Here is a 24,087-nt window from a genome sequence, read left to right as displayed (position 1 = left end):
ATTATTTCAGCGGTAAGGAATACTATTTGTTTGCCATTGAAGAAAAGTGATTCACGGAAGAGAGTAGACATTTTTGCAAATGCCTGTGAAATGTTTCTGCAAACAAGCGAAATACCGTGTTGTTCATATATTGTTTTTCTCTCCTCTTTTCCATGGTGGTCCTGTTTGATTTATTCTTCCCTTCTCGTAATTGCCATGGTGGATGGTGGTCCTTGTTTCTCCTTCAAGAAAACAAACCAAGGTATGTATACTGTTACTGTACACAGATAACACACTTTATGTCAAAACTTGCAGGATTAGTGAGACTCAGTACAAGGATTAGTGCTTCTGTTATCCTTTAGGTTTAAATACAGGTGTGGGGGGTGGGCAGTAATCCAAGATGGATTACTGCTTATGTTTTCCAAAAACAATTTAGGTTAAAAAATGTGCTGTGTGTTCGTTCTTAAAGCTTGAATCTGCTTGGAAAGTTTTGAGTCATTTCTTTTTTGTCTTATGTCTACCCACACACTCTCACACCACACTCTCACACCACACTCTCACACCACACTCTCACACCACACTCTCACACCACACTCAAAGCCTTGAAGCATTCGCAAATAACCGTTGACTTTTTTATAATTCTCAGCATTTCTTATTGTGACCTACTGTGTACCGTGTACTGTCTATTTAAATAGTCAATTGTTTTTTTGTATTTGCATACACATTAATCAACTGAGACATTGATATCTAATAACACCTTCATTTTGCCTTCTGAACTTTTGTAGCAATATGTAGTGCACAAGAACAGGCAGTTTTAGGATTGGCAGTGTGACAAGTAGAGGGGTGTCTGTTTCTTTGTGAACCATTGTCATTGGCCTCTGAGGTAGCAGGTTTCTTTTTAAAGAAATGTCTCACTATCTTCCATTACAACCAATTGTGAGCTCTTCTTACCAATTATGAAGCTCTGCAGTGTTGGCAGCGACTGACCTGGTAAACAGAATGTATTTCAGTGTTCTTTTATTCACACACGGATGGCCAGAACCAAGTTAAATCTATGCAAAGCTTAAGAATAAAGCAAACTAAACTGCCTCATATAATGAGAATAACTTTTAACTGGAATGTCTCACTTAAAATTGAGTGCACAGTGTTGCTTTGGAAACTGTGTATATATCCTGAGAAAGAAGTACTTTCTTTTTGTAACCAGTGGACTGCACTCCTTTGAAATCTGTGTCTTTTTTTGGTTCACAATAGAGAGCCCCACAAGCTACCAGATGGTCCTAATTTACTTTTTTTTTTCTTGAGGGCCAATAGGTTTCAGCACAAGAACCCAGACAGCAGTTTCACAAATACACTGCTCTTTTTGTTTTTGTTAATTTTTTAGATGCTGGATATAGGTCATTAATATGAATAAGTAATTGAAAATAAAACTACATGTCAAAAGCAGGGTTGTAATCTGATGGACAAATGACTTTTGCACTTTTCTTTTTAATAACAAGTACATTTTTTTTTCTATACCAGCATTAAAACTCATATTGCAGAATATATTATCATCTTTTGGATATATAATTATTGTAATTGACAAAAGTAACATGAAAGTAATAAGTAATTAATATATTACTTCTTTTTTAACATTGCTTGGCCTAACATTTGAACTATAATGTTGATAGTGCAATAACAAACTCAAGAGTGTGCAATTGTTGTAATGTACCACTTCACTGGTGTGTAAAAGGCACTTGGATTCATGTATATTAAATGACAATTGCACACAGGATAAGCTTTAAATATCTGCCATTTAATTTACAGGATACTTCTAATTTAAAACCTTACTTTTTTTTCTCAAAACAAACTGTGGAAAATGTATTTGTTATGGTCATGCACTCTTTCTGTGAAAATGGCATACATGATCGATTTTCAATGTACACGCATAGTAGGGCATTTAGCTGCGGTTTAGTATGTTGCAAAATGGATAGAGCTAAAGATTTATCAGAGTTTGAAAGGGGCATGGTGCTGTGTAACTGACAGAGCATCTGTACCAGACTTGGAACTGCAAGAAATCCAGGACCACAGTCATGTATCTTTTAACCCTGTCCATAATAGAGATTGAGAAGTGCAAAGAATCCATAGCCTCGTCCATCTTCTTACATGATATTCTATCTGCACTTTACAAGTGTGTGTCTGTATATAAAAAAAAAACAACTCACCAGCAATGAAAAAAACCACAATATGAAACAGTTACTATTATTTTCACAGATTATATAATTAGGGGTCTACTTAAATCGCGGTAAATTTACGTATTTTTCACGGGTATGTTACGGAATAAAATTTGGATTTCGCTGACCTGTTTAAACATTAAATAAACCTAAGTAGACAGTATTTCAGAACACTATAAAGACTAAAAATAGTGGTACTTGCTTCCTTACTAATGCCTTTAACAAATGCTGTCATTTGTTAAAGGCAAGCATGCAGCATCCCCCTGCAGTTGACTTGCCCATACATTGAGACTGCACGTTCTGCATCCACATTGGTTGGAAGTTAAGGCAAAGTTCTGCCAAGTTATACAGATGTGGAAATCGATTAGAAACAGCCCCAAAACTCGGTTACACAAGGGAATCTAGCATACTTTTAATAAAGGCAATGTATGCAGCATGTTCGCTGTCATGTTATTTGTCCCATCCAATAATTTATTTTATTAGTACCGAGTCAAAACAAAGAAAACGTGGCTACTAGGGTCTAATATTCCAACTGCGAAAAAGTAAGCAGCAGGTTGAAGCGAGGTGGCTGTGCTGGATCGTTTTAGTACTGATTTAACTTGCAGACAGGAATACTTCTTGTCTGCGCTGACTTTCCAGTTTGGTTTCTGAAAGCTGTTTATTTTACGTTCTGTTCAGCAGCCTCTGTAGCAGCCTTTTGTTTAATGTGTGATTCAGAAGCTAAATAGCGATCGATCGGATTTTCTCCAAAGACACATTATGATATGCAAAACAATTACCTCCATCTGCATATACAGTTTCTTTGGGAAATATCTTGACACGATCAATCACTGAAATACACTTTTGCTTTTTTTTGCTTTGTCGTCCATTTCTACTATTTTACCCCCAATGCTGAAAACTAGATTTTAGCAACCTAAATCAAAACAATGCAGCACCAACTTTGTCCCACCCCCTACTGTAAAAATTGTAGCATAAAAAATGTCTTTCAGTATTCATCTAATGAGTAAATCTGGAGGCTAATTTAAACTGAATATTACACTATGTAACACAATTTTTGTTCCTGGGTAGTAAGTGTTATTTCCTAATTGCTTATGCCTCAAAAGTATAGAAAATGGCTATTATTCCCCACAAACTTTGCTTTTGTGACCAGGACAGTGATATTTTGAAATTTACCTATTTCCAATGAGAAAACGGGCGAATTTGTGTCTTTTCGTTCACATAAAGTCAGAAAAAAACAACATATGTATCCAAATTAACATGTATTTATACTAAAGTAATACAAAAATGACTACAAAAGATTTAGAAGCGAGTAGTTTTTCGAGATTTACGGTTATACTGTAAATCACTTTCACGAATCAGCCCCCAAATGTAGTCTCCCATCATGTTCTCGTTATACTGTCCTTGGTAGCGGCGTTCAAAGTCAAGTATATCCTGGTGGAAGCGCTCGCCTTGCTCCTCCGAGTACGCTCCCATGTTCTCCTTGAATTTATCAAGATGAGCATCAAGGATATGGACTTTGAGGGACATCCTACAGCCCATTGTGCCGTAGTTCTTCACCAGAGTCTCAACCAGCTCCACATAGTTTTCGGCCTTGTGATTGCCCAGGAAGCCCCGAACCACTGCGACAAAGCTGTTCCAAGCCGCTTTCTCCTTACTAGTGAGCTTCTTGGGGAATTCATTGCACTCCAGGATCTTCTTTATCTGTGGTCCGACGAAGACACCAGCTTTGACCTTTGCCTCAGACAGCTTAGGGAAGACGTCTTGAAGGTACTTGAAGGCTGCCGACTCCTTATCTAGAGCTCTGACAAATTGTTTCATAAGGCCCAATTTGATGTGCAGTGGTGGCATCAGCACCTTCCGGGGGTCCACCAGTGGCTCCCACTTGACGTTGTTCCTCCCCACAGAGAACTCGGTCCGCTGTGGCCAGTCCCGCCTGTGGTAGTGCGCCTTGGTGTCCCTGCTGTCCCAAAGGCAAAGAATAGCAGGGAAACTTGGTAAAACCGCCTTGGAGACCCATCAGGAATGCCACCATTTTGAAGTCTCCTATGACCTTGATGCCATCTCAGAAAATGCAGATATGTATCTACTTAGGCAGCTGGAACTAAACTGAACTGGTGGGCTTAAGGCCTCTGTATTTATACTACTATTTATATTACTGGAAAGTTCTAGAAAGTTCTAGAAGTTACTCCAAATTTACTCAGCACTGAATCTATCTGGAATGTTCTGGAAAATAGGTAAATTTCAAAATATCACTGTCCTGGTCACAAAAGCAAAGTTTGTGGGGAATAATAGCCATTTTCTATACTTTTGAGGCATTAGCAATTAGGAAATAACACTTACTACCCAGGAACCAAAAAAAAATAAAAAATTGTTACACAGTGATATTATCAGAAGCACTAAAATATGAAATCACAGGAAACTGCTTAGGTTGAAACTGACCTGTTTTAACCTCCGTAATAATAATAAAAAAAACCTTCAGCTTGGATTTTGAAACAGAAGCTGTTATCCAAAATGTGTTCTTTGTTCTACAGTATATAACCGTGTTGATCTTTGATGCAGCTGTTGATCTGGACCCCATATCTCTTGCTTGTATATGTTTCCTAGTTGCATGGACATTTAAAATCAGAGTAATGTGTTAATTTACATATGAACACTGAATTGTGTCTGCATTTTATTTCGAGTGCTCTCGTTATCGGTAATCTTTGGATGATGCCAGTAATAATTACCTGACATTAAACACTGGGGAATTCTCCTATAGGTTCCTTTCTCTTTAGACAGGAGCAGAAACAGGCTTCTATGTCCTAAATGGGATAACTGATGTCCTGTATTTAAAAGATCTGGATTACTGTTGCAGTAGTATGCAAGTAGTATATGGTTCAGGTCAGGTAGTTAGATAGTGTTGGATTCTGTTTACGTTAAACAAATATTAGCCTTTTACGGTTTTAAAACTTGGGTTCCCTAACCCTCTAATCATAAGAGCACAGTAAAGTGCCAGCTAGTGACATACTGTAGGCTTGAAATGAAAAACTGTTTTTGTGGTGAAGAGAGTGTGAATTGAGTCTTCAATAAGATATGTATAAGATGACAGGCCAAAAAATCTAGGATGGTGTTCTTTGTTAGAACATCCTTACAAAGATAGATGTTGGTGACTCCAGATAGTATTTGAACCCTCCCTGGCTAAAAATGACTATTGAACGTGTCATCCCAATCCTCCTATAATCCACTGTAACACCTGGTAAAGGAAGATAAAACGAAATTATTTTCTGCTGGTGTGTGTTTTTTAGTTTTTTTTTCATTATTAATTTGTGTGGTGAATTATTCACAGAAGCCTAAATGAGTCCCAACTAGCAGCAACAATGACTTATTTGGGAGGGGTTGCTGGAGGCTTATTGGCACATTCTTTCATCGATGCTCATGTGATTGTGTCCTTTTTTCTTTCTTCTTCAAACAGGTGTTTGCCTTTGACTACTGCTTCTGGTCCATGGATGAATCAAATGTTACAAAATATGCAGGTGAGCCACTCATGTACTTTGCATGAAATGTTTCATAATGTCACTGGAATTAAACGATTCCTGTCCATGCACTTTCATTCGCTATATAGTTTACAATATGCAGTGGTGAAAGAAACACATTTTATAATGTAGTCTCGTATCATGGAACTACAGGAAGTTAAAGAAAGTTCAGTTTGCTTGCCGTGCCTTCCAGGAAGTGTGGTGATGATTTCATCTCCTAGGTCATTTCACCTCAGCAGTGTCTTCACGGTCAAATCATCTTGCTAGCTGCAAAGCTTGTTGGTCATTCGGGGAAGGAAGCAGAATAGTTACTGACAGGAATGGAAGCCCTGAAGAGGTGGGCACACTTTTACCGACTTGCAAAGCCTGCAAACAGATTCATTTAACATGTTTTTAGTACAAGGGGGGAGAGAAAGTATTTCAAAATTACACATTTTGTGACCTATACATGTCCATGGTGTGGCGAACTTATGGAATTCTTTTCTTAGACTCAGTGTCCTGGTTTTCGTAATGCTGAGTGAGTAGAAGATATACTGGTGGTTCCGAGTTCATGTTGGGGAAGCACAGCAAAGTAGGGAATTACTTCTTGGATTGGGGAAGTTAACTCAATTCCTGTCATAGTCTAGGCAGAACTCTGAGGTTGTTCAAAATATCCATGTTTTGATGAGAAACTGCTTTTATAGTGCCAGCATATATATACACATACACAGTGCTACCCCATTATAACGCAACCTGTTATAGTGGGGAATCGATTATAACACAGTATGGTCGTGGCTCCCATTTCCCCCATAATGCAATTTGACTCACAAATATTGGGTGAACGTTCCAGATAGTGTTCTGCGATACCTCATTTAGGGAGGCTCGATATGATACCATGCACAGTATCATGATATTCGATACTATCGCGATACTTTGGATCTTATGTCCATTACATGGTAAATAGCTGCCAAATTCCTTTTTTGCAAGTGCAAAGTGCATAAGAGGCTAACACAGTTAATGCTACAGCATGGTGGAGTGCTTGCTGTTCTAAAACTGGTAAGAAGGTGCTTAGTGTAAAAGACACAATTTTCTTTATTTCTTACATATAAAAAGAGAACTCTGGCGTTTTGGCCAGCGTCACATACTCCAGTTACAAGGAATCACTTAATTCCTATATATATAACAAAATAACACAGAAATACTTCCCTTGAAGCAGATTTTTATAACTAGGCCAGATGTTTTACATACAGGGGTATCTTAGAAGTGCCCTAAAAATGTGAGCAAGGAATGAAAAAATGAAGCATTGCTGTGGAAGCTGATTTACACGGTTACTTCAAGAAATGGCTTGATGAGGTTCTTGCTTGGATCAATAAATAACCAAATGAACAAGATGGGCCAAATGGACCTTCTCTTGTTTGTAACATTTCTTATGTTCTTAAAGTCACATACAGCATAATGCCTCCATGAATCCATACTGTTCAAATCTAAACAAATAAAACAAATAAACAGAGTATAATGCTAAACTAGACGAGCCTGATTTGATTTGTGTACACTGTAAAACATTTATTTTTAAACTAACACAGTAATGTTACATTAAGGAATACACACAAATGTTGTATTCCTTAATTTTAAACACTATGCAGTCATTTTACAGTGTTAGATATTTTGAAAATCACCACTTCCAAATAATTTAATTAAATTAGTTAAGTGGATTAAAAAACGAATTTGGCAAAGAACTGCTTTACTAAAAACGCTGCTAACATATGCAATTCAGTAGTGAAAAATTAAAAGTTAACTAGTTGCAAGCAACTTTACGGCTTCCAAGCAGTTAGCGTGAAATTTAAGCGCATTGGTTGTTATAGATGAAACGTTATCATCACAAATCATTTTGGACACAGCTGACTGTCAATTTTGGCCAAAATATGGGAATCACTTTTTAGATGATCAATGCTGGAATGTCATTGGCCCACAGCAGCCATTATTATTATTATTATTTATTTCTTAGCAGACGCTCTTATCCAGGGCGACTTACAATCGTAAGCAAATACATTTCAAGTGTTACAATACAAGTAATACAATAAGAGCAAGAAATACAATAACTTTTGTTCAAGCAAAGTACAAGTGTGACAAACCACAATTCAATAATATAGCAGATAATAGTGATAGTTACATCAGGATATGATTAAATAGTGATAGTTACATCAGGATGTGATTAAATACAAAGTACTACAGGTTAAACACTTGGCAGATTACAGTATTCTGAAGTACAGGATTAAATGCAGTAAAATAGGGGGCAGATAAGAGCAAAATAAAGCACATTTACATGAAGGGTGATAGTGTCCCAGGATACAAACAGAGGAGTTCTACAGGTGCTCTTTGAAGAGGTGAGTCTTGAGGAGGCGCCGGAATGTGGTCAGGGACTAGGCAGTCCTGACATCTGTAGGAAGGTCATTCCACCACTGCGGAGCAAGGGTGGAGAAGGAGCGGGCTCTGGAGGCAGGGGAGCGTAGCGGAGGTAGAGCTAGTCTTCTAGTGCAGGCGGAGCGGAGAGGTCGAGTGGGGGTGTAGGGAGAGATGAGGGTCTGGAGGTAGCTGGGTGCAGTCTGGTCAAGGCATCTGTAGGCTAGTACAAGAGTCTTGAACTGGATGCGAGCGATGATCGGGAGGCAGTGGAGCGAGCGGAGTAGTGGAGTAGCGTGGGCGAAGCGAGGCAGAGAGAACACCAGGCGGGCAGCAGAGTTCTGGATGAGCTGGAGCGGACGGGTGGCGGATGCAGGGAGGCCAGCCAGGAGGGAGTTGCAGTAGTCTAGGCGGGAGAGTACCAGGGCCTGGACCAGGAGCTGGGTAGCATAGTTGGTGAGGAAGGGTCGGATTCTTCGGATGTTGCTCAGGAAGAATCGGCAAGTGCGTGCCACAGTGGAGATGTGCTGGGAATAAGAGAGGCAGGGGTCCAGGGTGACTCCAAGGTTCTTAGCTGAGGAAGAGGGAGAGAGTGTGGTAGATTCCAGAGGAACAGAGATAGAGAGATCAGAGGAGGGGGAGGAGGAGGGAAAGAAAAGGAGGTCAGATTTAGAGAGGTTGAGTTTGAGGTGATGCAAGTGCATCCAGGAGGAAATAGCAGACAGACAGGTAGAGATACGGGAGGAGATGGTGGAGTCAGAGGTGGGGAAGGAGAGGAAAATCTGAGCATCATCAGCATAGAAATGGTATGAGAAACCATAGGATGCGATGAGGGGGCCCAGGGAGCGGGTGTAGAGAGAGAACAGGAGAGGACCCAAGACTGACCCTTTGGGGACTCCAGTTAAGAGAGGGTGAGGTGTGGAGGTTGCTCCACGCCAGGTTACCTGGTAAGTGCGGTTGGAGAGGTAGGAGGAGAACCAGGCCAGAGCAGTGCCAGAGATCCCCAGGTCAGCGAGAGATGATAGTAGAATAGAGTGATCAACAGTGTCAAAGGCAGCAGAGAGGTCGAGGAGAATTAGGACAGAGGAGAGAGAGGCAGCTCGGGCACACTTAAGTGAGTTGGTGACAGACAGGAGGGCGGTTTCAGTGGAGTGAGCAGAGCGGAAGCCAGATTGGAGAGGGTCAAGCAGAGAGTGGTTGGACAGGAAAGCAGAGAGCTGGCGGTGTACAGTCCGCTCAAGGGTTTTGGAGAGGAAGGGTAGGAGGGAGACAGGACGGTAGCTCTGGAGGGAGGTGGGGTCGAGGGTAGGTTTTTTGAGGAGGGGAGTGATAGAGGCTTTTTTGAAGGCAGAGGGAAAGATACCAGAAAGTAGAGAGGTGTTGAGGAGGGAGGAGATGAAGGGGAGTAGAGCAGGAGCAGCAGCTTGAAAGAGGTGAGTGGGGAGGGGGTCCAAGGCACACGTGGTGGGTTTGTGACCCTGGAGCAGGGAGGAGAGGTCAGAGTCTGAGAGGGGCAAGAAGGTGGAGAAGGAGGGTGAGTTAGTAGGGGTTGCAGTGGGTGTAGGAGTTGGAGCGGGAGGGGGTGCGGGGGAGGGAGAGCCATGTTTTGTACTGTAGCAACTTCCCTTGAACAACCATAAAAGATAATCATACTGAGATCATTTATGCTCATTTTGGCTTCAATCAGAACTCTGCATGTTATATAACAACCGTCTGCAGTCAATAAGAAATTCTGAGAAGTTTTACAGCCAGCTTTAAATTTGACCTTTAGCAGAACTTAACCATACTATATAAACCTATTTATGTATTACACTACTTGCATTACCTATAGTGCTCATATAAACACACCAGTTTTGTAAAACAACAAAAGTCATTTCTAATAAATTACAAACATACAAACTTTACAATTCTGTTCAAGCCACAACATATCAAAACCAATTTATCAACACACATCCTATATTAAATAATAAAACATAAACACTTTATATATTACCGTTACAATTGTATTTCATAGAGCAAGCGATTCTGAAGAGTTTTGTGGATACTTTTTCTTACCTGAAATGACCTATATTATTAATTATAAAAGTCAGTTAATTGAAATCGCTGAAGCATACATGTGGAAAATGTGGACGTGAAATGTGTATGTTTTCATCTGCGGTTCACGCTGAGCTGCTAAACAGCGATTTAAATAATTATATATAATATTTATAGTAAAATGTCCGTTTTGTGGGAGGATTCGCTGTGAATAGCTGTGCGGTCTTCTATACAATTGTATTTGATAGAGCAAGCGAATACTACTGTGTGTGAGCATGTGTGCAGTTGTGTGAAGCCAGCATATCCACGAGGTTATTATACGTAAGCAAACAACATTACGCAGTTTTTTTGGTTTTTTTTTTTTTCAGTGGGTACTGTTTGAATTGCAACTGAATCGGACCTGATTTATCTCTAAACACAGCCCTATAAATACAACTTAATATAATTAAAATAAACGGTAGAACTTAACTGACATATATTAACATTCTCACAAAATTATACTCATGGTAGCTTTAATAAAACAAATTTGTTCATAAGTATTACAAACCGCGTATAACTTTTGTCTCGAGACTTTGAATATTGCCAATAGGTTTTTTGGGGTTTTTTTTCGCGTGGATGCAGCTGCAACAGTTCTTAAAATAATCTTTTCTTAGTTTACAGTATGTATCTTTGTATAATATACTGTGTGTACATCTAAATTAATATAATCCTTTCCACTGTAATAACTGTGTTAAGTTACATGAGTTAGTAAAACTGTTCTCGCACCAACGAAAAATGGCTGCTTTCAAGAAATATTTTTCCAAGACTGTACTCAAGTTTCTACGGCAACAGGTGCCCCTAGTGGTGTGAATGTATCATTTCAGGGTGAATAATGGGCAAAAGTGGCATGTCACCCATATTGATTGGCCCATGGCGGTCATGTTTGTTGATGTAGGAACTTTTCCTGACTAACTTTTTTAGAGGACAGCACAAAGATAACGTATACCCAAGATTCACGTCAATCAGCCAAAGGGCTCATGAGGAGCTGTTGTTTAAGCGTTTTACGCAAAATCCAACATAGCTGCCACACCATGTGACCGATCCATTTTTCCTTAAGTAGAATCAATCGTGGACATGAGCGCACTATGTACAAAATTTCACAGCTGTACTATTTATCGTTCATGAGAAGAAGACTTGAATATTGTCCAAACTTTTCATTAAATCCAAGATGGCTGCCAAACCATGTAACCAAAGGCCGTCATATTGACCACAACACAACATCACATAGTCCTCAACATCCGTGTAACATTTTGTGCGTTTTGGTGCAGCCGATAAGGTTATACGCAGTTTTATAGCCAGTTGCGTATGTTGATGATGTCATTTAGCATGGACGCCATGATTTTCACAGTAGCAACTTCCCTTGAACAAGCGTAACAGATGACCATACTGAGGTGTTTTATTCCAATTTGTTTCAATCGGATAAGCGGTTTCAGAGAACATTAATCAATGTGGTTGCCAAACCATAGAACCAATCAGCTTCATATTAACAACAATTAATCATGGACTATCCCTCAACATGTATAGCAATTTTCAGAACTCTGCAGTAAGCGGTTTCCGATACATAGGCGTTTTAACAAATTCCGCAAAATCCAATATGGCTGCCGAACCACGTGACTTGCGCAGATTTGCTGATTATCACCGACTATCCCCCATAGGCATCTACCAGTGTACCGAATTTCGTGAGTTTTTGAGCATGTTTTGGCAGAAAAAAATAATAATAATAATAATAATCCTAACAAGAACAATAGCCTTCCCCAGCCTACGGCTTGGAAGCCTAATAACTAGAGTTGCTAGCAACTATACAGGCTTCCAAGCAGTTATCGTGAAATTTAAGCACATTGGTTAGCGCACTATGTACAACATTTTTCACAGCTGTGCAATTTACCGTTCATGAGAATAAGACTTTTGAAAATTGCTCAATTTTCATTAAATCCAAGATGGCTGCCACACCATGTGACCAAAGGCCACCATATTGACCATGGCACAACATCCCATAGTCCTCTACATCCGTGTCACATTTCGTGCGTTTTGGTGCAGCCGATAAGAAGTTATAGGCAGTTTTATAGCCAGTTGCGTATGTTGATGATGTCATGCATCACCGTTTGACCTTTAGGAGAGGTCAGAGGTCACGGGCGATGACATTTTTTCATAGAGCACATATGACTTCCTATATGTGTTCCATTATAACTATGACCCTGTCGGCACGCCCTAGGAGTTAATTTCAACATAAATTCCAATATGGCCGCCGCGTCGTCTGAGCAATCTGTTTCAATCTTCAGCAGTTATTACTTTCCAATGGTCTGTACAATTGTGTTGACATTGAAGAGCATAAGTGCAATGGTGTTCTTGTTATGGGTTGCAAAAGTTTTTTTACAATTATCAATCTGGCCGCCAAACCATGTGATCAAACTGTGTCATTTTCATATCACCAGAACTTCACGTGAGTCTCTATGGTCATATAAAGTTTCATGACTGTAGTGTATTGCACCTTGGATTTATGCACGAATGTATGAAAATAACGCCACCGTGAAACGGTTATTTGCACGCCGCGGCCATATTTTGTAACGAAAAAGCGTGGATTTTACAAACAGTAGAAAGGACCTGGTCATGAACATGCGTGCCAATTTAGGTGTCGATTGACGTTGCGGTTTAAGACAAGAAGATTGTTGGATATTTGGCGCCAATCTAGCGTAGCGGGCAAAGTAATTGTTCAATCGACCTCGATTGAACATATATTTTTTATAGGCCATTGCTGCACTATCTGCTGCCATTTTCATCGTTCCACCTTAAGTTGTTTAACGGCAAGAGTTTTGAAAAATTCCCAAAACTTCCATGAGATCCAATATGGCGGTCGAACCATGTGACTTTTTCATTTGGGGACGCCAGTCTGGTTGTCCAGCCATAGGCATCTACTTGCGTATGCATTTTCTGCGATAATGTTTGGGAAGAAGAAAAATAATAATAAACACAGCAATAACAATAGGCTTCCCAGCCTTTGGCTTGGAAGCCTAATAATAATAATAATAATAATAATAATAATAATAATAATAATAATAATCCTAACAAAAACAATAGGCTTCCCCAGCCTACGGCTTGGAAGCCTAAATATTATATTTAATGCTACATTTTTAAAACAAACGGGCCACTAATGTAGATGCCTTCCTCTTACGTGCTACGAGAATAGAATTCTGTTGAAATGTATTCAAGCCAAATGTCACTGTCAAAACAACATTCCAGTGCACCTTAAGTAAGAACAGAAGACATTTTCTGTCCACGCACTTTCAATCGCTGTATAGTTCACAATAGAGAGGAGGTCATTTGGCCCATCATGCATGTTTGGTTGTTAAAGATCTTGCAAAGAAAGTCAATTCAACAAAAGACAACCACTCTGGCTACTAATAATAAACGGTATTTACTTGTATTGCTTTCATGCTGAACCTGTAGCCGTCTGCATTGGCAGACTTTTGCAGTGTGACTCGAAGCTTTATAGGTCCTGTGCTTTCCTCTGCAGATGAAGCATTGCATTGATTCTGTTAGGGAAACTGATATGCTGGCAATGAAGTCTGTATTCATTCTGATCTTTCCACCGCTCATGCATGCAATTAAAAACACAGGGTGTTCACAGCTATCACATTACATGCTCATAAAATACGGATTAATCCAAAGAATATAAAAACATCAGTAACATTTTTGACACGCGGTAGTTTTAATGACACATGTTGGCAAATTAATATTTTTGCAGCTTCTAGCAAATGTACTGTAATAACAAACACCAATGAACTCCCTTTTGATCAGCTTCTAGCACATTCCTGTTTTATCTGAAAGATGTTTAAATAAATTGGTGGCATGTTCTCCTTTTGTTTTTAACTTCTTTAAAACACTTTCGACATTTTGACTGTCCGCCTTCAACCAGGTTGCTGTTGTCATCTGGCTGAAATCCATAATAGCTCCATACCAGGCTTCTCTCCTACAGTCTCCATGACTGCTGCAGTAATTTAATTTTCCCAGAACACGCAGGGTAGTTGGTCACTTCCACTGAGCAGAAATGAGTAAGCTTAGTAAATATTGTTTTTAAAGTTTTGTTTTAAAAGTTAAAAAAAAAAAAACAGAAAAAACTTAGTATCGAAAAACCGTGATACTTTGATATTTTTATTTTACCCCGATATTCGGTATCGTAAAATTTTGGTATTGTGATATACCGTAGGTATCGATTTTATACCGCGGGACACTAGTTCCAGATATACATCACGAAGCATGGCAGACAGCAAAAAATGAAAATCTTTTCAAAATATCTGTTTTCATTTCAAAAGATACAAATGTGTGGATGGCTAACAGACAAATAAAAACCAAAAGGTTTTCTTGATAAGATTGAGGCCGAGAATAATCGTCCCGATAAACCGTGGATTTGAATACATGCAATTTGTGTGACTCCCTCCTTCATTTTCCACCGTACGCTACAATATTAATTTGGCTTGTGGGCATTGTAAATCATTTATGGAACAAAAATACCAATATTCTTTACAAGGCGAAACACAAATAAAGCTGTCTCCTAATTATAGATGTAGCACTGTATATTGATGTTTACATTCCTAATAATGGAGTTTTCTTTAACCTGATCGCCTCTGAGAACAGGTCAGAGCTTGAGCCATGCAGTTAAGTAATTTATTGTTCTCTCTACAGATACCACAGCACATGCAGTGGCACAACAGCAAGATGTAACCCAGAGTTCTGTGCAATAGGCTCTGGGCCATTACCATGTTACTTTTAAAGAGAAAAATAATGGCAAGATAACCTAGCAAAGAAACTGGAATCAGTGTTTTTTTTTTTTTTTCAGTGTAAGCTCTTTCTATTCAGTTGACTAGTTTTGTTGACCTGAAGGTTTGTATTTTTTGTTTGGTAACTGTCAGTTCTTCAGGCTTAGCCCAGATCTTGCTGCACTGGAAATAAACCTGGATTGGAGTTGACAGATATATAGCTGTTAGGCAAATCAAAACATGTGACGGACAAATACCGACTTTCCAGTCTCTAATTTTTCTGCCAGTCATAGCCAAGCAATTCTCTTAGATCCTGGGTTTCCTGGAAAGAATGTTACATGACAGGACATGACATTACATCTATATCCGTTTCAAAACTAGTGAAGGGCTCAACATATGACCTCTTTCCAAGGCCTGCCCATTGTTCAACAATAACTTGGTATAAAAAAAACACATTTTTGATTACTGAATCATTGGCTTGCATGAGAAAGGGAGAACAATACAACAGAACTACAAGCGTGAGACTGTCAGAAAAATCTGACGGAACATTGTCTATAGGGAATAGGGCTATTATGGTCCATCTTGACGGCACTGAATTTATTGTTCAGTAGAGATGGCTGCATTACCATTAGGACTTCCAACTTTACAAACTGCAGTGAAGTATCTGCACTGTTTTACACTTGATTGTTATTGATTTTGCCAAAATCACAAGGAAGCATAACCAATAAATTGAACGTAATAAATTGAACACAAGCTGTATTTATGTAATTTGATCGAGCCAAGTGCTCCTAGTAGCCCTGTATTGGCCTAGGAGAATCTGGTTTTCAACTCTGATGCAGCTCCTGAGCGGCCAGCTGTGAAAACTGCCGACATGCCGCGACCTGCTCAGTCGGGCGCGGGGGAACTTATGGCATCCCGACCCATCGAGCCTGCAGCTCTAGGTCTAGCCCCTGAATGGCTGCATTTGAGCCGTCTGGGGCTTTCCAATGGGGTCACTGACAATCTGCAGAATGCCAGAGCAGCGTCCCTGCATTCCCAGTATGGGTATAAGTGGGGCGTCTGTCAGATGTGATGTCTGCCTCATAGGTTTGACCCCATGACCTATCCCATGGCAGTTACACTGCAATATTTGCAGGACCTTTTTGACAAGGGAAATCCCCCAGCACGTTAAAGGTCTATATGGCAGCTATTTCAGCTTGCCATGTCAAAATTGTCTTCCCAGGCGTTCACTTCCTGGTGGGGCAACTTTTGAAAGGGGATAGGTGGCTTCGTAGTCCTACGAAGGACATTGTCCATTTGCTGGAGGCTAAACATGGTGCTTAATGCACTCGTGAAGCCCCAATTTGAGCCCCTTCATTCAGCTGAGCTGAAATACTTATCATTCAAAGCGGTTTTCTTGCTTGCTATCACCTCTGCAAAGCAGGTGAGTGAGATGTAGGAATTCTCAATTAGCAAAAGCCTGCTTAATTTTCTACAGAGGCCAGGACAAAGGTGCTACACAGAAGGGTGCTGCGTACACTCAGAAGGAGAGCGTCCGCTCTGCAGGAACTACAGCTACGCAACCCTTAAACTGCAACATGGTACTTGTGAAATCAGTGCCCAGCCAAGGCCGCATGAAGAAGCAGGAGTCGCTGTAAGAATACTGGCTCATAAGTAGGTTAGTTTAGGGGATATTGATCCCAAGTAATGTATAGCGAGGGTTACGTAGTGTAGCAGGTTCCTGGAGTGGGACTCCTTGTTTAGTAAAGCTAGCGCTCGCCGTATGTGGCACCTTTTTATTTGTAGTTTTTGTACTGTGTTTTATTTTGCCTTTTGTACAGTCTCCTGTATATGTTTAAATCTGGTACGTATTGTAGCAGTGTATAGAATTTCCCATTAACAACCTAACGGCAAAATGAAATCAAATGTTATCCATTCACAGAACTACGTAAAACATAAAAGGCAATGCAATTTAGCAAAACCAAAAGATAAAAAAAAAAAAAAAAAAAGTTTCCTGAATTAAAACAGTATCCAAGTCAGTATTAAAAATTGCAGAATATAGTGCTCGATAAGGCCCTAATGTCACAGTTCACTTGCAAATGAAAATGCACAAAAGAAACAAAAGATTTCTTTAAAACGTGGGCTGTGATGAATATTCAGTTAAACTGTAACATATATATATATACACTACCGGTCAAAAGTTTTAGAACACCCCCATTTTTCCAGTTTTTATTGAAATTTAAGTAGTTCAAGTCCAGTGAATAACCTGAAATGGTACAAAGGTAAGCGGTAAACTGCCAGAGGTTAAAAAAAAAAAGTTTAGGTTACCAAAAACTGAAAAATAATGTACATTTCAGAGTTATACAAAAAGGCCTTTTTCAGGGAACATGTAATGGGTTAACAACTTACAGCTGTTCTGCAGCAATGGAAGTAAATTAAGCCTTGAAAGTTGATGCTAACAATTCCTACAGGTGTCCCAACTTTTGTTGATTACTTACAAACCCTCTGTCTGTATAAAAGCAGTGTTGGAACAGACTGTGTTACTACACCCTCTTAAGCATTATTTGGACAGTATTGTACTGCAGGAAGTAGTATATTGCTCTCATAATGGTGAGAAAAAGGCAATTAACAAAGGAAGACAGACAGACCATTATAACCCTTAAAAGTGTAGGTCTTTCCTTTAGAGAAATTGCAAAGAAAGCCAAGGTGTCAGTGAGTACAGTTTCCTACACCATCAAAAGGCACTTGGAAACTGGAGGAAACTCTGACAGGAAGAGGTCTGGCAGACCCAAAGCCACAACAGAATCAGAAGACAAGTTTCTGAGAGTCAACAGCTTGCGTGATAGGCGGCTCACAGGACAACGGCTTCAAGCACAGCTTAACACTGGTCGAAGTAAGCAAGTCTCAGTTTCAACTGTGAAGAGAAGACTTCGAGCTGCAGGTTTGACAGGTCGAGTGGCAGTAAGAAAGCCATTGCTAAGATGGCAAAATAAGAAAAAGAGGCTTGCCTGGGCCATGAAGCACCGCCAGTGGACTACTGAAGACTGGAAGAATTTCTTATGGACCGATGAATCCAAATTTGAAATCTTTGGTTCATCACGCAGGGTTTTTGTACGCCGTCGAGTAGGCGAAAGGATGGTTCCTCGGTGTGTGTGACACCAACTGTCAAACATGGAGGAGGAAGCTTGATGGTCTGGGGCTCTTTTGCTGGATCCAGAGTCGGCGACTTGCATAAAGTGAGTGGCACCCTGAACCAAAACTGCTACCACAGCATTTAGCAGCGCCATGCAATACCGTCTGGTATACACCTAGTTGGTCAGGGGTTCATCCTACAGCAAGATAATGACCCAAAACATACCTCCAGGCTATGTCAGAACTACCTTAGAAGAAAAGAACAAGACGGTAGGCTTCAAATCATGGAATGGCCAGCACAGTCTCCAGACTTAAACCCCATCGAGCTGGTTTGGGATGAACTGGACAGAAGGATGAAAGCAAAGCAACCTACAAGTGCAACACATTTGTGGGAACTTCTGCAACAGTGTTGGGAAGAACTTTCCGAACAATATTTGATTTCCATTGTAGAAAGAATGCCACGAGTGTGTTTGGCTGTTATATCTGCAAAAGGTGGCTACTTTGAGTCAAAAATTTAGATTAAATTTTGTTAAACAAAATGATTCCATGATTTATTTTTTATCTCCAATTGTTTATTTGTTCTATGCTTTAATTTCAGAGTACATTGAGACATTAAACTGTGTAAATTTCAATAAAAACTGGAAAAATTGAGGTGTTCTAAAACTTTTGACCGGTAGTGTGTGTGTGTGTGTGTGTGTGTGTGTGTGTGTGTGTATATATATATATATATATAAGTTGGGCAGCTGGCTCTTTGAGCTAAAATAAATAAATAAATAAATAAATATATATATATATATATATAGATAGATATATAGATATATAGATATATAGATATATAGATATATATATATATAGATATATATATATATATATAGATATATATATATATATAGATATATATATATATAGATATATATATATAGATATATATATATATATAGATATAGGATTTTATTAAAAAAAGGATGGTAAAACGCGACACGTATCTGGGGTAATGGATAATGGAGTGCTGACTATACTACTAGCAGGGTGGTTAAACTTATTTTTAGATTTAAACAAACAAAAAAAAAATCTCAATTGATTTTATTAATTAGTAAGCTGGGCTGAGTTGAGTAGGGGACGGAGGGGGGTGATGCTGGGACGCCAGAATCACCGTCAAGCCCTCTTGAGGTGTCGTGGGCTAGTCTACGAAACACTGAGGATGGAAGGTGCCCACTTGAAGACCCCAGAGATGTACCCTACGTAGCTCAATCCAGACGGTTGTCATGCTGATGAGCTGGGGAGGCCACACTGTGGTTGATCCCCGGAGCCAGCATCGCAGCCGTTGTGTGTGCTGATGCACCAGGGAGGCAAAATAAGCTGATCCCTGGAGCCAGCATTACACTTCAGCCATCAACACCAGACAGAAGGATATCTACATCATCATATGGAAGGAAACGTAAATGGATGGAGACACATATGGATCACATTAGTTTACTGTAAAGCTACGTCTTAGTTGGTGCTTATCTTGGCGAGAGCCGAGTTCAAATCAGTATGAAGTTTTAACATCTACTCTCGTGTAATGGAAATCATAACATAACCTAATGTCCTGAAAACAAAAACCATTATAAAGCCTTTTAATGCACAAAACTCAGGTGGTTCTTTAATCGACAGTCCATCTTGGATGTACTGTTTTAATAGTTAAAAGACAAATGCTTATTATTAAAATAACAGTAAAAAAAAGCTAAGTGTGCTGCTTTGTTTTGTTAAAATAGCAAATTGCTATTGGTTTTGAGTTTAATTCGTTCTTAATGTTGAGGACATGGCCAGGTTTTTGCCTCCAAGTCCGAAATGCCTTTGCTCTGTGCTCCGAGAGCTGTTCTCAGAGGTGTCAGAGGTTATGCAAAGTTCCGCTTTGTAAAGCTTGGCGTGACCTCCTGAAAAGTTCATCGCCAGTTGCCATTGATTGACATCCCATTAGTGAAAAGTTGCTTTACTTTTTTCTCTGTGTTTTTTTTTTTCTGTGTAAAGTTTATAATGGTTTCGTATTTTAATGCAGGGAAATCATATCGATACTTTGCCTAAAAAAAGTGTTTGTCTTATTTTGTAACCATCTAGAACTATGCAAGTATGCCTAATATTGCAGAATCTACACTAGATTGGCTGGTGCTTCCATATCCAAGACTGTCTGGGCTGCCTACACCCAATTAAGTCATGTCTTCAGACCCTTGTGCATCTCCCCTTCTTGCATTCTGTCTATCAAACCAGTTCTGATTCTTCTACTTCAGCCTATCTGTCATGTGCTAACCTTGAACCCGTGAACACTTGCATCAAAGAAAGCCTCCCTGCTGTGAAAAGCACTGCGCAAGGAGAGCAAAACAGCTGCATCACTTTCTAAAGGGAACAGAGTTCAAACAAATCTGAAGGTTTGACGCAGAGAAATCCTGCATGACATACAGTACAGCAGATTCCTGCCAAAAACAAATCTGCCCAGTGCCTTGTATTTGCTCAAGCTCATAACAGTGACCCATATGTTCTCAAATGAATACCAGAATGGTGTAGTGTGCTTTCAAAAAGGAAGGTCAATGAAAATGCAGACTCGAAATACAACTCCTTCATACAATAAGCACAAAAGCTCAGCCAGTCTCAATTACAGGATTGTCGGTAGATAATTAAATTCAGTATCTTTCACTGCCCCAGATTTAGAGAAAAAGCATAACCATTATTGGAGAAATAGACTACTCTGAATAATTTATGAACACCAAAAATAGTAAAATAAATATAAAAAAGAAATGAAATTGACATTTGAAGCTATTTATTCTGTGACTTAGTTTACTGAAAACAGATGCAGGTCATTTTACATTCCACTGACTGCATATCCTTCAGTCATATCTTTCACTGTCAAAACCAAGTGTTGGTTTTAATTCAGATGGTAAAGAAGTAATTAAGCATAATCAGCCGAACATAATATATATTGTTGCGTAACCTGTGACCCACACAGTGAGAAAGTGTCTGAAACTTGAACTTTTGATTTTTTTTTTCTGCTTGTGGGTTATGACCTAGACAAATAACATTGGTATTATTTTATAGGTGTGTTTTTCAAGGGCTTTCCAACAAAAGCAGTACATTGACACAAGCCACTGACAAAAGGGATCAAGCAACCTCTCCTTGGCGTCTTTTTAGACGAATGACCTGATTAGCGCAATGGTGCACAAAACAATCACGTCCATTCCACACTGTTGTGTAATGATGTCCGCGTGTAAAATTACACCCTGAATAACTTTTTGTAGCCTCATAACCTTCTTTTACGTGACTTTTTGTGAACAAAGTAAACAAAAGAAAGCTATGCATTGGCTTATTTTATATTTGAAAACCATTTGCTTTGTCATGTGAAATAAAACAGTAAAACTAAAGAGGTGGGAGTAGTTCCCTTTTCAAGTACGAAATGTAACCATTACCGTATTGGTATTTACCTCTTAAAGACCTGAAACGTGAATATGATATATCAAAGATGCTTGCAGAGCCTGTGACGCAGTCCTGGCCTGCCCCCGAGGGCATAAAAGTACTGCACTCACAGATCTCAGCACCAGAACTGGCCTGATGAGGTGGGCAAAGAGGAGCTGGCGTTCCTGTCTGAGGACGTGGAGTCCAACAGCATGTCCTCTGTGGTTAAGCTCTCAGTCGGCAGAGCTTCTACCGCTGATCAAGGGGGCCTTTGCCATCTAGGAGTGTGCTTGTGACTCCAGGTCCATGCTGTCCACTCAGTTGGACGGCAGAGTGCAGAGAATAGCTGCCTGTTTAGAGCTCTTTGAGCTCAACAGAGCTCTCATGGTAGTGACGTTCCAGAGACTTCTGGGCTTGATGGCAGCAGCTTCCCAGACCCTTCTATTGGGTCTCCTGCGCATGCACCCTCTGCAGGCCTGGTTCAACAGTTTTTCAGCCCGTGTTGAACTGCGACCACCTACTGACAGTGTCTCATCACTGTCCAAAGGCAATCTCTTGGTGGAAATAGCCTGCCCATCTAGGCCTTGGTGTAGCACTGGGCAGTGTCACCAGAAGGGAGGTTGTCACCATGGATGCATCCTGGCTGGGCTTGGGTGCTGTGTGGAATGGCAGGGTCTCCACATCAATGTTTTGGGGCTGCAGGCCTTGCAGAATTTTTTTGCAGGAGGTTCAAGGGAGACATGTGCTTGTCTATATGGCTTTCAGCAACCACCAGGGTGTCCTCAGATCACCCAGTCTCCATCGTGTGGCCCCCAAGCTTTTGCTCTGGGCGGCAGACCTCCTCTGAAGAGGAGTTCCCAGCGCCTCAGAGTGGAGGCTTCACCCCCGAGGTGGTGAGCTTCATTTGGGAGAGGTTCGGGAGAGCAGAGATAGATCTCTTTGCCTTCAAGGAATCAACCCACTGTCCCCTCTAGTTCTCCCTAATAGGAGGTGGGGACCTGTTGGCAGTAGATGTCCGGAGAAAATCAGGCAGGACCAGGCCAATGTGCTCCTAGTAGTACACACAATGGACAGTGGAAATTAGGGTTTATATCTCTTTTGTGAATCTGGACATACCAACAACAGTACAAATAAGGTTATTTAATTGTGAATGTTTGTTTTTTAATGTTTTTGCAGGTCAAGAAGTAGTCTTTAAGTGCCTTGGAGAAGGGATACTTGAAAATGCATTTCAAGGATATAACGCTTGCATTTTTGCCTACGGACAGACAGGTAAGAGATTACCGCAGTCATTTCTTTTTGTCATGTGTTTGGGGTTAGGCAAACGGCTGGGAGGTGTTTAAGTATGCCCCATGTAAATCAGTCAATGGCGTAATAATCTGGGTTGATACTCCTGGGTTATTATTGCTAAATACAATGTCTAGGCTCAGTCTGAACAGATATAGTCAATTCTCATTAATACGAATTTCAAGGGACCAGCAAAGAAAATCGTATTATCAGGAATCAAAGACAAATGCATACTGTCCGTTTTTATTGAAGTTACAGTAACACTGAAATCAAATTTAATTTAATTTTTTATTTAACAATTAAAAGTATTAGTAAAAAACATACTCTGCATTGTATTGAACATAGTTGTAACTGAAGTTTTAATAAGCATACATTGCAAATGAACAGCATGTCCCATTCTGATCACAGTATTTTTAAACCACAAAAGCAAGGCGTCCTCCTTTATTATTGTGTCCCAGTTTTTCAGATTGGTTGCCAAAATGTTTGCGGGAATGTTGAAATTTACAGCAACATCTTTCTTTTTCTAGCACAGTGGTGCATTTTCCACTGCTTTCAACACCTCCACTTTTGTCAGCAATTATAGTGCACGTTTTTGTGCTGCTACATGGAAATGGCATTGGTAATTGAGCACTATGGCAATTCGAAATGCATCATAGGATCAGTTGTCCCAAAACAACACTAAAATACAGCACAGAGGTGCTAATTTTGGATGCAAGTGAATACATTTCGCAATGTCCTTTACACTCAGCTGTTCAAACAAGGATGATTTGTTTAAATCAAATTGTTCTTCCCTGGGGGGCTCCAAAAGAATTAACACTAACAGGAAATTAGTTTTAAGTGAATTTGTATTTTAAAAAGTATTTTTCAATAAGCGACTGCTAAATTTGACATAACATGTAGAAAATGTGTAGTATCAGGACATTTGCCTAATCTGAGTTCGTTTTAACGAGAATTGACTGTTTATTGTTTGTAGGACTTAATTACAGATGAGCAGTTTTCATTCAGATTCTGTGTGCATTTCAGGCCATAGATATGTAAATACAGTAGGTTACATACATTTCCTTGTTTTAATGATTTACTAGCTATTTATATTGGTAGCAAACAAAGTGAGAATAATGTTTGAGGGAGTGGCTAGGTTAATACTGGAATAACATTGTAATTCCTTCTGTCGAAAGCCAGTTGCATCACTGTTTGTTCGAAACTATTCTTGCATCCCACAGGAGTTCAAAGTAGAGCTATGACATAGCTGTGATCTGTTGTCTTTTTAAATGAAGTAATGAGAGTAGTTGAGTTGCAGCATGCAAGTGGATTCAATCGTGTTAAGAGAATAGCGATGCTATGTCAGATGGCTGTGTCATTGGA

General features: G+C 39.8%; 1 protein-coding gene across 7 annotated transcripts in view; it reads left to right on the top strand.

Moving 5' to 3' along the window:
- Window positions 1-24,087, top strand: part of LOC117394668 (kinesin-like protein KIF13A) — a 126,211-nt gene that overhangs the window by 43,681 nt on the left and 58,443 nt on the right. For all 7 annotated transcript variants that reach the window (XM_059012765.1, XM_059012761.1, XM_059012764.1 and 4 more), the window contains exons 3-5: window positions 229-241; window positions 5,641-5,701; window positions 22,618-22,710. In XM_059012765.1, coding sequence (XP_058868748.1) covers window positions 229-241; window positions 5,641-5,701; window positions 22,618-22,710 — 167 coding nt within the window. The remainder of the gene's footprint in view (window positions 1-228; window positions 242-5,640; window positions 5,702-22,617; window positions 22,711-24,087) is intronic.

The sequence above is a fragment of the Acipenser ruthenus genome, chromosome 3 (assembly GCF_902713425.1).
Source record: "Acipenser ruthenus chromosome 3, fAciRut3.2 maternal haplotype, whole genome shotgun sequence".
NCBI classification, from domain to species: Eukaryota; Metazoa; Chordata; class Actinopteri; order Acipenseriformes; family Acipenseridae; genus Acipenser; species Acipenser ruthenus.
Note: the sequence above shows the minus strand (reverse complement) of the source record. Positions and strands in the feature narration are given on the sequence as shown.